The sequence below is a fragment of the Corvus brachyrhynchos genome, unplaced genomic scaffold, assembly GCF_000691975.1.
Source record: "Corvus brachyrhynchos isolate BGI_N302 unplaced genomic scaffold, ASM69197v1 scaffold61, whole genome shotgun sequence".
Taxonomy (NCBI): Eukaryota; Metazoa; Chordata; class Aves; order Passeriformes; family Corvidae; genus Corvus; species Corvus brachyrhynchos.
Genome location: NW_008236478.1, coordinates 7,458,388 through 7,478,857, shown reverse-complemented (window position 1 = coordinate 7,478,857; position 20,470 = coordinate 7,458,388). Strand labels below are relative to the sequence as shown.

General features: G+C 43.9%; 1 protein-coding gene across 1 annotated transcript in view; it reads right to left on the bottom strand.

Annotated features, from left to right (window-relative positions):
• The window catches only part of CUNH10orf76 (chromosome unknown C10orf76 homolog), a 118,886-nt gene that overhangs the window by 4,204 nt on the left and 94,212 nt on the right, over positions 1-20,470 (bottom strand). Inside the window, exon 24 of the mRNA XM_008643836.2 lies at positions 4,180-4,296. Within this exon, the coding sequence (XP_008642058.1) occupies positions 4,180-4,296 (117 nt within the window). The remainder of the gene's footprint in view (positions 1-4,179; positions 4,297-20,470) is intronic.

Sequence of the window (20,470 nt, the reverse complement as noted above, 5' to 3'; positions counted from 1 at the left end):
AGGAATGAGCTCCTGGCCCCAGGAACTGCTGCCAGAGGCCAGGCACCAACAGTAGAACATTCCCAGCTTGTATACAAATCAAGGTCTCCAAGGAGTCTCTGCAAGCCCAGAAAGGGAGGCTGGAGTGGCACAATGAGAACACAGGGCTTAGCAAAAATTGTAGCTATAGGGTAAAGCACAAGAAATTAATTAGTCTGATTAGTTTGCAAAGAGAAGGAGGAACAGAACAAACACACTCCATTATGTAAAATGAGGTCAGAAAGAGAACAGTGAGTAATATTTATCTGGCTCCCCAGGGATGGGGCAAGAAATATTCAGCCTAATTTAAGACAAAGAAGATTTACACAGGAAAAGAGGAAGTACTTTTAAAAACCTATGGGCTGTGAAGCAGTGAAGTAGCTCACCTGGAGCTCCTGCGGAGCTAGTTTCATTTAAAGACAACTTCAGGTTTCAAGAGAAGCTTTAGACACAGACTTTGGTCAAGAGTAGTCTAGATGGATGCAGATCTGCCTCAACACAACTTGGGGAGAAGAGTGGGCATGGTAACACACAAGAGTGACGTTTACACAAATCTCTGCCCAGCATTTCTTCTGCTGTGAGAAATCAGGCAGCCTGAGCCAACCCGCTTAAAAGGTAAGAGTAGCTCAAATTAGAGTTAAATCAAGTTATCTCCAGCACCAGAGCTCAGCACAGGGAGCCAGAGCTCATCTCCCTTCTGGAGTTGGAAGACCAGACAGTTACACAGGGAGGTGTCAGTCTGTAACAAGGATAAACTTCAGAAGCTTCCTGTAGTCTACCTAAGCTGCTCCATAACAATACACCCCAGGACTCCTCCTAGCTCATGGTGCAGTGGGCAGCCAAGGCCTGGCTGCCAGCCTGGAATTTACCAGATCCCTCCAGACGGGCTTACACAAGGGCCCCAAAACTGCAGAAATTAGGGTCAGAGCTTTGACATTCATTCTGCAAGGAAGTACAAGCAGAGCACATCCTCTCTTGCTTCTGCATGGAGTAACCAGGAGCATTAGGGCCAGAAGAGCTTTTAAATTGTTTTCTTACTATTAGTCCACAAACTTTGAAGAAATAGGAAATGCATGAAACGCTGACATCATCTGGAGAAGGATGAATGAATGAAAGAATGGATGAAACAATGGCATTAACCATGGGGGGAAAACACGATTCAGTTCTACTTTTGTGTCATTAGAGCTGGAAGTGTGCAAGGTTGTACTGACACTCCTATTTCACAGCAAGTCTCATCAATTAAACCTATTTCTAATCAACAAGCAGCCCTTAATTTATTTGTACAGTGGGAAGAAGGTTTACACTGACTACTGCATTTAATTAAAAGTCAAATTAATATAATTTCCCCCATAGAAATCAATCCCTAATCAGACTATGTTGAGACTGATGAAACCTGTCTAACTGCAAAGACAGTGAATGTTTTGGAAAAATACTGAAATCTCTTTCCACACACTCCTCCAGCTGCAATGTGACGGTCCAAAAGCTCACATCCAAACCATTCATTCTGTCAAAGCAGCCCAGACCTTAAATGACATCCTTGAGGCTTCAAAGGAAAAGAAATAAAAAGTGTTAGAAAACTTCCTAACTTCCTTCCTTTAGCCCCTCAAAGGCAGCACAACATGCCAAAAAACCCCGTTGATAAAACAATCTGCACATCACCTTCCACCACAATGTGGCTGCAGTATCGCAGCCTTTAAAAACCTCTGTGTAAAGGGAATGGGAGAAGAAAGCAGATTTTTCTTCGGGATTAGCAAGAAAGAGCAGTACTGAGGCAAAGCAAGAGAAGTGAAGCAGTGCATTAGCAAAGCAGGTCAAAGGAGTGAGAACAAGATTTCTAAGCATAAAGGAGCCCACAGAATGGCTTGGGGAAGCTTCTGCTCACCTACTTAATGGGAGCAAAGAGATATAAAAAGGCAGCTGAAAAGGAAAATGTCTCCTCTGTGTCGTTCCCCACCCAAGAAGGGTTTGCTTTGATGCATTCACAGATAGTGATAAAAAACCTGGTGGAATCTGGAAAGAATTACTTGCAAAGAGATCCTTGTCCACGAAGACCTGATGGGACCGTTGTGAATTTGGAAACCTGTAGTTCACCACCAGCCCTCCTCCTTTGGTACAGCCCACAAAGAGAACTGCAGCAACTTCCCTCTGCCCCCTCCATGACATCCTGTAAACCTCAGAGGTTAAACACAAAGCATTGGGCAGGGGGCTATTATCCAACATCAGACAAGCATCAGAACCTGAAGTAAAGACTCAGAAGCTTCACAAAAAGCAAGCAAGTACCTGGTTTGAAGAGGCTATGGGGAGGACAGGGCAGATTAGGGCCTTTTTGATGAGTTGTTTGAACAATTAATAAAGCCATCAGTTACTGTGCACCTAGAGAAAAACAGAGCAAGGAGGCTGGGAGGCCAACTGGATTTGCTGAAGACAAATCATAACGTATCAGGTTAATTTCCTGCTGTGTTGAGGGAACAGCTTAATGGAATGCAGGGGATTTTCTGTAGCTGTGAGTAAAGAACATTTAATAGGGTCCCAATTCTCAGGGCATCTAGAGATGTGGATTAAACAGATTCACAACTGGGTCAAATCAGCACATTTATACAGTAATTATTCAGGCTTTTATATGCCTTTTATATCCTCTTGAGGGGAGGGTCCCAGGGGTACCTGGATGGGCAATTTTCAGATGGGAGTTGACAGGCTGGTTACGATAAACAGATTGTTAAATGATACAAAATTGGGATTTTGAAAAAATAGGAAATTGGTCTAGAAAGAAAATAATTTAGGTGAAGTCTGTTGTGGCTGTGATGATCATAGGACTGCGAATGTCATTTTAATCAATTGGCATGATCAGCCTGAGCTTCTGCCAGGCCAAGTGGAAAGTGGAACATGAAGGAAGCAGAGCAGTCATGTGGCCAAGAGGCTGGGGAAAGAGATGCTGGCTGAGGGTGCGAGCCCTTGGGACAGAAGAGATGACAACAGAAACAGAAATGTGGTTTTCTTCCAGGGTACAGTAATAGAAGAAGCCTGTGTCACAGGAAGGCTATGGCCAAATTTCTTTGCATGTATTCCAGGAAAGCTGGATCAAACAGCAGGCCAGAGAGACAAAAACAAGCACAAAAAAACACTGAAAAATTGCACAGAAGCAATTGCAAGTGGTTTTGCCCATATACTACCCAATGTCAGGGCTGGAATGACCCCAAGACAGTTAAAAGCATTCTATAAAAGGAAACAAAACCAATTCAGATGCCTGTTCTGGAGCAGAGCTGACAGAGGGATGCACAACATGCCCAAACTCATGGAGACTCGTGACAGAGTGGGCAGGCATCAATTACTCATCAATCAGCAGGGACAGAGCTGGGAGAAAGAATCAGTTCTCAGACTGGTGGAGAAGGCTGCCAAAGTTAGAGATCCCTCCCTTTGCTGAAGCTGTAATGATTCAAGAGTGAAGCTTCCCTCGGACATCAGCCACTACCAAAACACTGCCTCCATGCTCATGTGGCTGTCGGACAAGAAAAGTTCCATCAGGGCTCTCTGGATCAGGGTAAGCAAGCTGGCTTGCTCAAGAATTATAACTACTAACCTGAACTATTTAGACTCATTTTTGTCTCTGCTCTATAATTTTTATGGGGCTTCCTACCATCAGTCTTCTCCTCTTGCAGATGGAAACATTTCTAGGGAATGCCTTCACTTTCTTTGCTTGGGAACCCTATTTTGTGAGTGATGGAGGAAAGCAATGAGCAGGAACATGTTTCACCGGCATCACATGCTCTGCTCAGTCCCAAACTTCATGGTCCCCTTAACAACAGCAAAGAAGCAAAGTTGCTCTGTGATTAAACCCCAGGTGGGAGCAGGCAGCTCAGTCAGCTTTTCCCCATACAAATTTACCACTGCAAAGCACAGCAAATCCCTGTGGCAAAAGGGACAGAGACTGTCTGACCAGTGCTGGCCTAAGCAGCCTGGAGGTTCCTCTTCAGCCACGCAGGGAGCTCCAGGAAGCTCTCAGTTAAGACATACAGTGTCTGTCCAGATCCTGCTTGTGCCCTGTCTTTGGAGGCAGTCCAGTGGAGTAACAGGACTGCTCAGCTATACCCCAAACACAACTGCCCAGGCCATAAGCAAAGGCTCTGGAAGAGGGCTGTTGGTTGTGCAGTCAAGGCAGCTTACCAGCTCTTTGAAGAAGGCAGCCTCCTTATGCTGCTCTGAGTAGCGCTCGTACTGGTCCAGTCCATCCTGCAGCTTCAGGGTCAGCGTGTCGTAGTTGGACCGTACCACTTCCAAAACCTGCCAGAAACAGCCAAGCACAGCACAGGAATCAGTATCCACGGACGCCTCAGCACAGGAGGAGCAAGACTGAGATAGATCACAGCTCTGGCACCTGTTTTCACAACAGAGATGGCTTTAACAGCCAATATTTGGCTCATGACTAACAACACGGAGGTGGGCACTAAAGCCTTCCTAATGCCAAGAACAGTCCTGAAATTTACAGAATTTCTCCATTCCTGAGAATGGTAGATGGAACCTATACCCATGACAGCAGCAGCTTTCTGTCATCAGAATTAGACACATTAATAAATCAAGCAGCTAATTACCACATGTACACCCAGATACAACACAGAAACACTATACAAACACAGGTTTGCCCAAACCCAGTCCTTCCAAGGTTAGTTTTGCCACCACACTTCCCTCCTGGCTTGTGAATCACTGTTCACAGCCTGCTAAACCACCAGCTTCTACAGCTGCTCAGGTCAGCCTCCATACAGAGCACCGTATGTCTCTTCTGATGGGAACAAGCTTCTGACAGGCACTAAGAGAAGATCAGCCTTGGTACGGATGCTGCTTTTAGAAAGAGATGAAGACATGAATTCAGGTCTTTCTGCCCAGGAGATACTTTACTGTTGGCCTTCACTGCAACCACAGCAGTTCCAGCTTTTATTACTACTCTGCTCCCAGTGTTGGGCTATACTTGCAAATTCATAGTTACACATCTCTGTGCTACTAACTATTCATTTTCCTAAGTAGGGAACACCAAGAGGGACTCCCACAATGATTTTTAGCTTTAAAGCATTGCATGGACTAACATATTCCTCAAAGCATTTGTGGGATGGTTAGTGACAATAATGTTTCTACAAGGAACCATAGAGCTCAACACTCCTGGGCAAACGTATGCCTGAAACAATTCCCTTATACACATAAACTTCTTTCTCAGGCTGTTTCCATTTGCTCTGAGAGCTAAACAGAATATCATCATCTGAGGTTTGCACTACAATAGCCCCTGCTTATGATAAGCTTCAGTCAGGAAGATACATGGTATAAGGTGCAAAGGAAAAGGACCCTGCTCCAAGGCATCACAACTCAAAAAAGATCCTAAGAAGAGCATTGTAGAGGGTTTAAGACAACAGTGACCAGAACAACAAGCAGCCCTTGCACTTCTCCTCTTGTACTCCCAACAATGTAAGCACCACTCTCAACTGCCCCTTTAGACAGCTGGCAGCTCCTGCTGTTTACAGGACTGAATCTTGTCCTTACATCCTTTATTCTAAGTAATCTAAACTTGCTTAGGGTTCCTTCAAAAGCTTGTTTCCCCCAAACTCTGCATGTGGCAGTGGCACACAGAGACACTTATGCTAGGGCCTGAGGTGGCAGAAGCCACAGGGAAATCACCCAAACGAGGACTGGCGGCAAAAAAGGGGTTCCAAAAGTGGTTCCCAGGTGAGATGGTCACACAGAAATCTCTGCAGCTCAACTGTCCTCCAGCATTCCAGAGGCAAGCTAGGGACAGGAATAAGCATTTGGACTTGAAGATCTCAGAGGCCTTTTCCAACTGCATTGATTCTGATTCTGCAATGTTATTTAAGAACAGCCTGCCAGTATTGCAAAGGCTCGCAGCCTCCTCTCCAGGACTCATTTCCTAATGCTGTTTTGCTTGTCAGCTCCACTGGCAGAAAGAAACCCCTGCAATGACAGCCATCTCCAAATTCAGCCTGCCCTTCTTGTTCCTGTGTGCAGAAGCTGCAAGAAGTATTGCAGAGCCAAGAGCAACGACGAAAGAAAGCCACCTGGGCACAGGAATAACTATCCACTAAGGATGGAGTGTAATAGCATAATGCACCTTCCTCTGAGCAATAAAAAATCTGGCAGCTTGCTCCTGTCAATCAGAAGCAGCCAAATTGACCAAGATTAATAAGCTGCAGGGCAAGAACCTGGTTTGAAAGGTGAGGAGTTGAACAGGCTTCTCCAGCAGTAACTCAAGAGCAAAGATATTTTATTCAGGGCTACCTCACTCCCCAGGAACCTTCCCTTCAGTCTCCTTGTATTCCCACACACACAGGCATGCACAGTGCCACACACGCGTGATCAGTTAATGGATGCACGTTTCTTTAGGAAGAATCAGGATTCCTCCTTGCTAGCTCTGAGCAGAGATCTCTTCAGATACTCAAGAGAGGTATCCTCAAACCATGGTGAAGAGAAGTAAACTCTGAGGGCAGTAGTGAGCTCTGTAACCATACCTTTAAGTCTGCCCTCTTGCATCACCTTTGAAAGGCAGCTAAGAACTCGGTTTGATACTTTAGGATGAGGACAGGGAAGGAAAAAGAGGCCCCAAAGTCTCTACTCTGTTACTTATCGTAATCTCTGCAGCGAACTTGAGATCAGCTTATCCCTTTAGCTATGTATTCCATTGGCTTCCACTCCTTATCTCCTTTAACTACGAAATAGAACTTAAAAGAAACGGGTAAGTTAAAAATAAACAGCTTCTCCCCACTGCCTGATAATTTCCCTTTCTTGCTGCTGCTGAGAAAAAAAATGCTACGTGGGATCTGAGATAAACCCACTCACAGATCATTTCAACTTCATACCTTGTAATGGATAGAAACTGTTACTGAGATTAGGACCTGCCATCCTTGAGACAATTTCATCTGCTCTTTAAGATGCAGCTGCTAGACAGAGGACAGGTCAAAGAGCAGCAGAAGGCATTAAGAATGTCTAACAGGAAGGTTTAAAAGACATCAGCTTCCTACACAGATGACAAAAAACTCACATCCTCTGTGTAATAGAAGACTGTGTGATAGCATCCTTTGCCCCTCTTACATGTTGCTTTGACTTTTGCTCAGGAAAACTACTGCAGAAAGAACAGCCTTTTTCCTTAAACACGCAAGATCTTTATCTGCACCTTTCTGTCACATCCAAAGGAACTAGAGCAATTTAATTTTGAGATTAAAGCATTTTTCCTTCAAAGTCTTGTTCAACCCATTCTTCTTGGAAGTCTCTAGTCTAGAAAACATGAATTCCAAGATGGTCAAGTATGGGACGGGACTTTAAGGAAGGGACTTTTAGCTGGTCTTCTTCTAAAAAGATTTTAAATAGTTATTCAGCTTTTTTTTTAATGGTTTACTGGATCTTTGCAGTGGAAAAAAAAAACCCTAATGGAGTCACAATCTAAACCTCTTTTTGTAGGTTACCTTAGGGGGATCAGAGTCTTAAAAAAGCAGTATGATGGAAGCAAGCAACTCAGACACGGTCAATACAAGAAGAGCGAAGGCTGCTGAATTCCCTTCCTGCAGTTACCTGTATCAGCCCCAGAGGCTACATTCGCTCATTTTTTCCACTGCAACAAACCAGAACTCAGTGGACCTGCACAACTGTAATTTAAAGATAATTTGCCATCAAATTAACCCCTGCCCCACCACTCACTCACTGACTGCTTTCCAGAAATTCCAGAGAAATGCTAGGGATTCAGGTCCTTGCATGTGTGTCCCCAAAACAACTTTTCAGGAGCTCCTCTGAACAGCAAGTGCTTTCTGCAGCATTCAGATTTCAGCTTCCTCCTGCAGCTACAACTGCCCATGCCCCATAAAATTCTCCTTCCCTGGTAACATCAGCAACTTGTGCGTAGAGGCATCCCCTTAGGAACACGGCAGGAGGGCTGGATTCTGATGAAGAGACTGATGTGAAGGGCTCAGCTCTCTGCAGCATCCTACCCAAGCCATGCCAGGTCACTGCACCCAGAGGAACAAGATTATTTCACAGTTTGTGGCTACTTACTTTGCTCCATCCACCAGCTCACCACTACCTTGCAAACTGGATGGACAACCTGGGCTGGTTGGGTCAGTGGCCTCTTGTGAACATGATCTCTGAAACCATTTCCCCCAGAAGCAATTGCCCCTGCCCTGAAATTTTCAGCATTCAAAACAGACCATCGTTTTGCTGCACTAGTCACTCCAAACCAACTTCCTCCTTACTGCACCAGAGCTGTTCCCTCTGACTAATCCTCAACAGGAGCCAACATATTGCACTCTCCCAAGAAAGACTGGACCTCCTGGAAGAGCCTGTCCTGGGGAAACACAGCGATTACACCCAGCAGTCTCCTATCCCCATTGTGCCCAGGAGGACACAGCTACTGCTAGCAGCAAAGCCACAGGGGGAGCTGCACCAGCAATAAAACCTAATGGGCAACATGCAGTACTAGGGCCCATCTATCTGGCAGACATCATTTGCTTCATTGCTTAGTAACTTTTTAACCTGCAGAATCTTTCATCATCTGCAACTGCAGTCTCTGCCTTACTGGAACATAAAATTAGAGAGCACCAGCAATTCACAGCACCCAGCAAAGGAGCTGATGGTGGGTAGATTCCAGGAAGCATGCAAAGATAATGACAGAAAAACAAAAGGAAAAACAGAAGCAAGAACAAATCAATGTCTCTACACCATCTTTTTAATCAGCACAGGAAAGCACAAGAATGAAATCAGTCAGCATCACCAGTACCTCACTAAAGCCTCTCCATGCCCATAAGACAGTCATTACCTACCACGACAGGAGCAGTTGGAACACCACTGATTGAATGATCTCACATCAAGCAAAAGGCAAAAAACCACCCCAACAATGCCCAGGTTAACATGCACTATTTTGCCCCCACCAACTCCCTGCTGCTCACATGGCTGGGATGTGGGAGGCTTTCCAGGTCAGGACTAGCAAGCCCTCACAGGACAGAAAAGCCAGGGGCTCTTTCCCATCTGTCCCATGCCAGGGGACGGAGCAGCCAGTCTATGGGGCATGTAATGCCAACCTCTCATCACTGCTACTGCACGACATGGCACAGGGACTGAAGGCAGCCAAACATGCCTTCTGTCCTCCCTGCAGAAGTGGTAGAGTGCTTGTCACTGCCTGTGTACCACACACAGAGGGAATTCTGGCAGTCCCACCTCCCAAACCTGGGCAAAGCCCAAAACACCACAAGCAAACACAGCAGTCTATCCCCTCAGCTCAGAGGGTGGAGGCTGTAGGAAGAGACACTAGGGTTTTCCTATTCCAGTAGAAATGTGCATTTCACACTGCAGTCCTCAAACAGGCTTGTTTATTCCAGGTTTAGTGCAAATCTTCCCCTTTTTCTCCCTCCCTAATCTTCACAACAGCTCATAGCCCGAGTGTTTCTCCACATGAATTCAACCAGATAGCAACATTTCTCATTGTAATGAAAAGGCTGCTGACACCTGGACTACAAAGAGGCTCTTGCCTCTCCATAATAAAGTGCTGGATAATTGATACCAATTTTACAGTAGTAACTTCTAATTAATATGGAAAATGATTTTTTTTTTTCCAAGTGCCATCACACTTCTCACAGAGCAACTTTAAAGTTGCTGATGCAGGCTGGAGTCTTTGTTGAAATTAATCCCCAGAAGCACCACAGACAAAGAACATAACTAAATAATTAGAAGTTAAATAAAAACATACACACACAGCTGCCACATTTCCCAACAGACTCTGTCCAAATCCCAGCTGCATTCGATCTCTTTCTCCCTTTCCTCTTTCACTGTCTGCAGGAGCCAAGTTCAGAGAGAGGCTCCACTAAAGCTGCCAATGCTACACACACATGCTGGAAGCAGCTGCCGTTCACACTGGCTTCCAGGAAAGCACCCATCCAGGACTAGCAGCAGCACAGAGCTTTTGTCTGACCCAACACTACCTTACCTTTGCAGCTATCCTGGAGCTAAATGCAGTGCTGATGCTTTAGCAGCATTCCTCACCCCCACACTGATCAAGCCATGACTATTAATTCCATGTTCATGAATGCTAAGACAAAGAGGAGGAGGATGTTGCTATGATAGTTTCACAACTCAGATTTCCAAGACATGCTGCGTGTGCAGCACATATCTATGGATCCAGAGGATGTGGAGTGGGTCTGACGGGAAAGACAAAGATGTGGGCTGCAGATTCAAGTGTAATCATGCCACATATGTGTAAGACACACAGCATGTTGTCAATCCTGCTCTGGTGCCTCAGATCTGCATACAGCAGCTGCAGCTTGTACTACATGCAGTGAAGGACCCATGGCCCTCTCATGGGCTGAGAGCATGAGGCTGTAAGACAGCCCCCACCATCTGTCATTCCCAGAGTAGAAGGCATCAACTTTTCTGCCCTGAGTACAGGAAAAACTCCTGGAAGAAGGGTATTTTTCCAATAGTAAAAAGTTCAGCCAGACCAAAAGATTACGTGGAAGCAAACAAACATGCATTTCTCCTCTGAGGTATGAAACAGGATGCCACTGACACAGGATGCACCAACACTGCTGGGCAGTAAGACTCTAAGAGGTCACTAGGGGGAAGAACAGCCTGCAGAGGTGGATGCAGCTGCCCACGAGCTCCAGGGTATCAATGGGACATAAGTACCTGCTCCAGTCCTGCTGTGGAGAATCCAAAGCTGATGGAACTCATGGGAGTCTTGTTCAGTGTCTGGAGCTGGACACACAGACAAAGTTGAGCAGCACATAGCAAAGATGAGTGAGCCAGGAAATAGGGACAGGAGATGCCTCACCCTGCTCTCCACTGCTAAGGTTGGTGCAGGGATCCCTGCACACAGCTCCCACCAGGTCTACTCTGACACTTTTTAGTTTGTGTTTGCCAATCTCCTTCTGCTCAGCTCATTGAGCATTAGCCAGGACACCACTTTCAGGAGTTTGGAAGTGAACTGTCTCTGCCCACTAGTTTGTCCTTTGTCCCTGCCAGTCACTTCTCACAGTCCTGCTGTGTTCAGTGAACTGCTCTGTACCCAACTAAACATAAGTCTAACTCTCAATGTCCTAAATCCTTCCTGAGGTCTGCTTTTATACATCTGCACTTGAGTGGTATCGAAATCCAGGCCTCACCACTTCTCTACCTAAGGCAAAAGATTTTGATCGTACATAAAAGATTATCATTATTATTATTTTACTTAGCAACATCAAGGAGGGACACTTCACACCCCCTTTTCTCACCTCAGCATACAGCCAGCCTGCCAGGCTCAGATAATATATAGTAGCTCAGATGTTTGTTCAATGATCTCACAGGGATCTGTGATCTTTAAAGGAACAAGCCTACAAAGGCAACAGTTTCTATCCATGGAGTGTGAGGGTTCGGTTACAGTCTTTCTCCTCTGCCCACAGGTGCCTCTTCTAAAGATAAATAATTTATAAGCTCACTCAGAAAATTACTGTTGTTCTCTGAACTCTGCTAGCAGAAATGGCATCCTATTTTGGGGACAAGACTTACCTGCTTCAGAAATGTTTTAAACCCACAATCCATTAGAAGCCTTAGGTGCTCAACTCTTATTTAATGGTGGTAAAAAAACACACTGATCCAACCAATCTGGAAACCACTCAGCTTTCAGAAATGTCTCAAAGCCAAAACTGTTATCCAGCTTCACCAAGAAGCAACTGTAAATGTACAAAACAGTGCCCATTCCAAGCTCCCATGGGACAGGCATTCCCAAGAATCAACAGCTACTTTAAGAAGCAGTAAGGCTGCAAACAAGGACAAAGGCAAGTAACAAGGGAGACATATGGTCTCTCTATGTGCACAACTTGCAGGGCACTTAATTTGTAAGAGGTACAGACAAGCAGAACAGATTAATGTGGTGATAACCCTGGACATTCCTGCAGCCATCACCAGGACTAGGTAGTGCTGTGCTACAATACCTTCTGAGCTCCAGCTGTCAGGCAGCTGAGAGCCTGCCCACCTTACCAGAAAGCCTATGCCAGGAATGCTTTTGCTGCAGAGTAATTTCAAGAAGTCACGTCTATACACACACACACACAACTCCCACACGTGTTAAATGTGCTTTACTCAACCCATTGAGGTTTGGAGCACACGGAGCAAAAATGCACGTAGCCTCACACTGCTTTTTCTCAAGACCAATCCTCCTTTCCCAGTTTCAAAGATGGTCAGTGGGTTTATACTGATCTGCATACTCCACTTGGCACAAAACCTGGCATTCTCTGTGGGACCCTGAGTGCCCTTTGCCAGACTCCAGGGACAGGCTCTCCAGGGAAAATAAAGGAGGCAAGCTCTGTGCCATTCAAGGGAGGAAAACGGGTTCAGTGGGCTTCTGCCAAGGGAAAAAGCATCCATATACTGCACAATGCTGGCACTTTCAAAACCTAGGCAGGGAAAAAGAAGTCAAAGATCCTGAAACAAAATATCTTTAAAATTATCAGTTAATAAAATAAGCAGTCTCCAGAGCAGACATTTAGATCTGGAAGGGGAAATAACGCCAGAAACCGAATGAGGCCCACTGAGATTGCCTGGTTTTAGAAATTTTGTTGAGAAAGGCAGGCAGCATAAGAAAGGCCAGGATGATGGCAGCAGCATAAAACCATGAGATAGATAGATTTGCTATTTTGGAGTTACAGCCCATTTTGGAGTTGTGAACCCTTATCTCCAGCTGGTGGCATTTATGAAAACATTTCTCACTGCTAGGTACGTAAGAGCACTTGCAATTCTGCCAAGGCTTGAAATGCACTGCAGATAGCTATGGACTGGACCGTTAATTTTTTTATTTCTCCTTTGTGCTTACAATTAACTTAAGTGCTGAAATGTGATGGGCTATTCCAGGAGAAGCTTTTTATCTACCAGCTGCATTCTCACAGAGCAGTAAATCAACTGCTGTCATCAAAACATCACACAAGAGGACAAGAGCATCCTTATGCTCACTGTTATCATTCATGTTGCCCGTTCAGCCTAAGTGGCTAACCAGCATTCAGCAAATGAATGCTGTGATTTGTGTGCAACCTTTGGTGCAATTCTCTATTTACAGAAGACCTTGTCCTCCTGAACACAGAGGAAAAAAATAGTCAGCAGCAGCTCTTCAGCACCATTTAACTGACCAAAGCAAGGCCAGTAACCTTAGTTTTCAAGACAAGATAAAAGAGTTTTAAGTTGTGAACTGCTGCTCCAGCTAAACTGAGAAGCCAAGACAAACAAAGTTATTACAGAAATCAAAAACAGATATAAGAACCTTAAAAATGGTTGCTGCAGATTTTAAGAAAAGGTTTGAAAGAAAATCTTTCTAGGACCAGTAGCCAGAAAGCATCCTGGCAAATGCTGGAACTCAAATACACAACTTTCAGTTGAGATTGCCTTGATGAAATGACAACAGGATACCTGATGTACACCAGAGGAAACTCATTCCCAGTAAAGAAATTCAAATTTGCCCAGAAGACAGTTAGCTCAGGAATAAGGCTGTTTAGAGAATAGATTAAGGCAGGATATGCAACAAAGTCCTTTCTGCTCAATCAAATCCAGACAGAAGCAAGTGCACTGCTCCAGTTCGAGGAAACCAAAACCTAATTGTGCCCATGGAAGAAACAATGGGGAGGCTTATTCTGGTTATGGTCTAATCAAACACCTACAGTCACATGGGGCTTCGGGAACTATGTCAGGTTCACAGTAATCAGTAGAGGATCCAAGAGAGCTTGTGCCCCTCACACAGCCACCATGGACTTCTATGGGATATAATGATTGCAAAGTAACTTAGAAACAAAACCATATCAAAACTCACCAGGACTCTGACTTGAAGATCAAGACAAGTGAAAGGAGAACACAGACAGTCCAAAAAGCCAGGGAGCTTGCCATGCATTTTGATTTTCTTTTTTGATCTTTTATAGCAACTAGCAAGCAAATGGCCTTTATGAATGTACAGCCCTGGGTCTGATGCTTGCTGAGAAAAAGTGGATGCTAATCTAGCTCATGACTTTTTTTTTTTTTAATGATCAGAAATATTTTTAAACTTGGTTTGCACAGCATGAATAAATTTAATTAAAGGAAGCAGCAAAACTAAATACCAATATGCTAAAAAACTGGCCATAAACCAAGTGGATGCTTGTATTTAAAGTCAAAATCAATATAGGACATGCTAGAGAAAACGAGCTAGGACTGGGGAAGGAAGGTATATATTTGGAGGGGCAGATGTTAGAAAGATCAGTTCCCTAGCTGCTACTTACATTTCAGCAATTAGTGGAAGTGATAAAAGGCAGTCATTCAGTGGCCTGAGGAGATGCAATGAAGCCAAGAAAGAGAAAACACTAAGCTCACCTGCCTAACTGACTACATGTGGAAAATGAACTGAAGTCTGTTCTCAGGGAAAATAAAAACTTTCGAATACAAGCAAGAAGTCTGGATAGCCAAGAGACCCATTGAGCAAATAGCTGCTTGATTCTTTGCACTATTTTGCAGTTCTGCAGTATATTTTATGAACTAAGGTCACTGGAATCAATACACAAGATTTGAAACATGGGTTATTAAAGACTTACACAGTGACAACACAGTTCTCCTCCTTTATTTTGGTGTTCTCTCTAATAATTTGTCTTTATGACTACTGTTGAGTCTTGAGCCAACATTTCCAGGCTTATCACTGACTCCAGGAGTCCTTTCCTGCATGACAATATCTGGCATACTTTTCTACAGTTTAACGATTCTGAGAGACTTTAAAATTCAGTCTGCAAAAATGCCTTCTAAAGATAGAGCCCAAAAGAAATAGAAGATCTATAGTCAACTGGTTAGCTACAAATAGCTGTAGCTACAAATAGCTAGAAAGACTGTAGTAGCAGTATGTTATGGAAGCAAGCTAATCAGGAAAGGTGGGCAGTGCTTGGAAGTTTGTGTGACTCAACCCATATAAAAGTTCTAGCTCTTAAGGCTTTTGCAAATCTGGAGTTGGAACAGACAGCTATAAGCTGTCTGGATGATCCTTACAGACAGAAAAATGCTGTAGTGAAAAGAAAACTTCAGCTGCAAAATGTCTGGTTCTAAGGCTGCAGTTCCACAAGTGGTTTAAGTCAATCTAAGGGCAGATCACCTAGCCTGCAATCCAGAGTCTGGAGTTCTTCCTTCAAAGGCATTCACTGCAGAAATAAGACATTCTACTGTGCAAGTCAGAAGTCTCTTCGTCCTAAACACAAGCACCAAGGGTGTTGGGGACCAGGCCGTACTGACATCAGGAGGGACTGAGAAGGTAAAGGAGTAGAGACGGCTAAGATACTGGGAATGCAGCTGTGCATGTCAGGTTTACAAGAATTACAGCAGTTATGAAATTCCTACCAAGACAATGGGATCAAACCAAATCTGTCCCAACTAAGTGACTCCTCACAAACCCCAGACACACTTTGGGATCTTAGACTAATCTGCATTGCACAGCTGGAGGAAAAGGAATGGACAAAGTCTGTGATAAGGGCAGAAATAAGGAAACCAGATAATTTCTGATATGCTGAAGGATATCAGCTTGTTAACATTTTAATTTGTTGAATTATTCCCTTTTGTGCTGCTGGAATGTGTCATTCTTTTGAAACTCCATCTGGGCAATGCCCAGAACTGAAACAGAACGACACCATTAATGCTTGGAAGCATCCATGGCCAACACAGAAAACGTTCTCTGCCTGCAAAACCAGAACTGCTTAAACTTGACTGCTAAGTTAATTTAAAAGGAACATTTAAATGGCTATTGGGACAGATGGAAATGTAAAAGCTACTATCCAAGATAATCACTAGCAAGAGCAGGCCTGATGAGATGCTGAACATTGTAGGCTGAGACACTTTTTGACTGAAATGGAGATGTGCTGGAAAGTTGGGCAGCAGACAATCAACAAGGTGAAGCTGAGTGGGAGCAGACTTGGGCATGGACCACACACAGAAAACAGCTCTGATATTTTTGAGAAATCAAATTGTCTGCTGCTTATTACTGTCCTTCTCAGAGAAAAACATTCATGTGCAATCTCTAGAATAAACACAGAGGCACCAAAGGTTGCTGACACTCATTTGTTTTGAGTCCTTTCTCCTTATACGTGACAGAAACTGTCAGAGTCCAAGATAATAGCTATGCCTCTGAAGAAGAATTCCTGGCATGGTTAAATGGCATCTTGCAATCAAAACATATCCGGAGAACAAAAAGGCCTTGTATGCCCTGGAATACACTGTTTATCCCATAAACATTTCTTCCACTTAAGTCCTTAAAATATCAGACCTACCAGCTCTTCAGCCCAGCACTCTCACGATTCATATGCTCCCAACAACAACCCCAAACACTACAGGAGACAAATCTCTTCAGAATGAGTGGCTGAGATACACTGAAAAGAGGCATTTTCCCTCTATGACAGCGAGCTTTTATCTCCACAGACATTCAGATGCTGGATGGGCAGGAAGGACGTGACAGAAAGGTGAGGTTTATTGCTGACTGGCCAGAGAAGATCACAGTGTTGGCTGTATACCCACCGCTGACAATCAAGGAAAAGGTGACATGTGCTGGCACCTGTTCTCTCCAAAGGATGAGGAGAACACAACCTATGCTTCCTTTCCAAAGCACCTTCAGCTGTTGACTCCTCAAGTTGAGCTGATCAGCAAGGTGAGCAGCAAGCTAGAGAACTACTTGTCCCTCTGAATCAAAAACATGTACCTTTTCCTGTCACAGCTCTAAACAGAACCTGCTGGCTATACAGATGGGATATACTGAAGACTTAAGCAAAGATGACGCCACTGTCCTGGGGATATGGAGCTGATCACCAATGCTTCTCCTTTCTCTAGATACTTCTCTTTTGCCATATTCCATGGATCAGTACCTGCAGGATCTGTGATGGAAATATTTCCACTGTAATTTCTGCAATGCTTGGAGGACACCAGTGTTCTACAGCCTAAGAATCCCTGTGTGAGGATTTAATGCTCCCAAGTGCCTCTTGGACATCAAACATTTTCAAAACTATTAGCTCTGATGGGTTTTTGAATAAGGCTCAGGGAAGCCTTGCTCAGTACTTCTTATGAGAAAAAGGTAGCTCTGATCTGGTAGAATTAAAATTACTGAGGAGGAAGAGAAGGAGGAAGAAAGTCCACACAGCCCACATTGCCTGCAAGCAAGGAAATGAGATTTGATTTACTCTGTGATCTTGAGGTATATTCCATTTCAGCTTGAATTTCCACTGCATAAATTCAGCTTGGCTGAGCAATGTCCCTGCTAGAGACTGGCCAAAGCAACATAAGATGATCCGCAAATGATCTTTGAAGCTAAAGGTTCAAAGCCTTGGTGAGGTGGGGTTTTTTAGCATATTTTTGCATGTGCAACCCATAAACCCGTGTCTTCCCAGAAGTTTGAGGAAGACAATATAAAGAAAGCAATTAGATACAGTGCATACACAATTCTTTATTGTTGCCAATTAATCAATTTGTTTATTTAGTTCACTGGTTTAATTTCCTCTTCCTACACCACAGAGAGCAACACTGGGTCTGTTTTCTATGAGTCAAAGGGATTAGATGACAAGCTGAAGTCACTCACTAAAAGGACTTGAGGGCTTCGGTTCAGGGATTAACAACTCAGCAGCTTTTTCTCCAGATTTTAAAACCTTTAATTTGTACTGCATCAGCTGGTAGTTTTATTTGCACAACTATTTTTGTTTAAATGGGAATCAAACCCTGCTCTTCCCAAAATGCTGCTGCATTGCCCTCTTGGTGTTATTCTCACATCTGAATTTTTGACTATACGTACAGAGGATTTCATGCTTGCTTAGAAAATTTCTTAAGAAACTGCACCTTATACTAATACATAAGTTCAAGTTCTGCTTGGCTTTTCCTGACTAACCAGGCATTTCAGCTGAGCAGTCCCCTCAGGAATTCAACGCCACTAGAAGGCAGCTTGGGTGGAAGCTTTGGACCAGGTCTCTCTGTGTCTTCAACTCGGTTTCATATTTCAGAGAAGCTCTACAAAATGTTTGCCTGCATTTGACCACATAACAACACACCTTTAAGGCAGGATAAACTAGAGGGATCCATCCTCACCCTGGGCTAACAGAATAAATTGGTACCACACTTACCCTGCTGAGAAAGCCCGTGGCAGAAGCTGAAGGGGACCACATTTTAAATTACTCTGTAGCGACTCTGATCTTACAGTTCTAAGAATCATTTGCTAAAGGGAGTTTCAGTGAAGTTGTGCTATAATTTAACCCCAACACTTCTTGAACTGAATAAATAAAACACAGAAGCAAGTCTGCAGGTTGAAAAATTCAGGTACTTTAAAGGTCTGGGGTTTGTTGTAGCCTGAACTGGCCTGACTCAACTAAATTTCTTCCATATGCCCTTTTAAGGCCTGACTTGTGACTGCGCCTAGAGCTTTTGTTTGGTGCATTTTCACAAATTGCAATAAGTAGAGCTGTTCACTTTGTTTACTGCTTCTAGACAACAACTGCCATCTACAATCAACTCAGAGAGGACAGCAGGGCAGGGCTGGCAGCAGCCACAGGATGCAGCATAGCAGCAAGTGATGGTTGTGCATTAGGAGAGGCACCATCATTTTTCCTTCTCAACTCTCTAAAACATGTAAAGGGCACTAATTAACAGGCTAGCCAAGGCACACAAAGGCTACAAAAAGAGATGTCCCTAGTGTCCTGTTAAGGCCCGATCCTAAGATGACTACCAAGGCTTTAGGAACCTACTGAACTCTCCTCGTCACAAGTCTCCAAAACTGGTATCAGAAAGAATTCAAACATCACAAGAACTGCAGAATCGAGAAAAGAAAAAGAAAAAAAGAAATAGTGACCTACTTTATATTTTGTTATCACATGCTGAAAGAGACAGAATCATAAAATGCCAGAGAAGCACATGTAAAGGAATCCTCTCAAATGCGTGCACTGTCAGCAGTGAGATGACACTCAGCCACCCACAGAAAAAACAAGGGCAGGGAAAAATCTCCAGTCAAATACTGTGCCAGAACAACAGCTCAGTACCCAGAGAGAAGGGAATGTACAGTAGGAGCTATAGAGAACATAAGAAGCCTGAGATCTGAAATGCTCCTCACCCTTATCCTAGCAGGCTTATTAGAACCTCTGCCAGGGAGGGACACTGAGCATCAGAACAATCCAATCGCCTTTTCCAAGAGCGAGTGACAGAGGGCATGTGTCTTAAAACATTTTGTAGCTATTTCCCCAGCATCTGTTCTTGACTCAGTTACAAGCAGCAGGGCAGAAGAATGTGCAGCAGTCTGTAAGCACACAGGTGCAAGGCTGTAAGGTGACTGGAGAGGGTTAACAGCCCAGAGTCTGGATTGACCTCTTTGATGACAATGCTGTTAAGCATTGGAAAGTAAGGGGCTTGGGGAGACTGTAGGCAGGTGATTTCCACCCTCCATCCCCCAGGTCTCTACAGATGAATACCATAAAAATAAAAACTACTTATTCCCCGGATTTGACTTGGCAGATTTTTACATCATTCTTTTTTAAAACAAAGATCAGAATCAAGCCAACTGGCCATTTTTCTTCAAGCATCTTAACCTGACCTTTTCCAAACTCATCACAGAAAAAGGTCTTCCTGACATACCTAAGCTGAAGTCACACTGAGTTATGATCTCGTATGAAAAACACGGCAGTGTCAATCCCCATCTCAAAACAAAACCTCCATCTTCAAGTCATGCCTCACTCAACTGAAGGGTTTCTGGATGATGATGAGGAACCAGGCTATACCTTAAGCTAATAATACAGCGGACAAGACCACACATTAACAACTAACTTCTTGAGCAATTAGGACAGGAGTGGTCAGTGACGAATTTCTTTATGCTAAAACATTTGGTATGACATTAACTGCCCAGCCCCAGTACCTCTTAGTCCTAGTTCTGATGCATCAACAAACTAAATAGCAACAGAAGCACTTTAGGACTCAAGCAGTCCAGGAATATTATCCCTCTGGGCACTACTAAGGGTGGAAAGCTCAGCAAAACCTGCATGATATGGAAAACTGTCATCAGCCAGAGAAATTAAGTTCAGATCACGTTACTATTCTCCCCTGCAAAAAGTGTGTCACACTCAGGTATCTGCAAAGAGGCCGAGATGAAGTATTACAGCAGCTTTCTTTTTATTCTTCTGAGAAGGGGAGTTTAGCCCAGCAACAGACCTAAGTTTCCTTTCTATGCCTATAAAGTGACTTGTAGGTGGTACTGTAATTAAATAGGTTCATCCCTTAAAATAGAAAGGCACATCTTTCCAGCTGAGGTGAGAACTAAGACTCTGTAGCGAGATGCTTCCATCAAGTCACTAGTTTTCAGGAACATTAACGACAGGGTAGAAAACTCCCAGCAAAGCAGCCTAGATGCAAAAAATTTAAACCAGACAATCAGAAAGTCTAAGTTCCAGCATGCCTACCTGAGCTCCCTAACAAATCCACATTTCTGTTTTCATCAGCA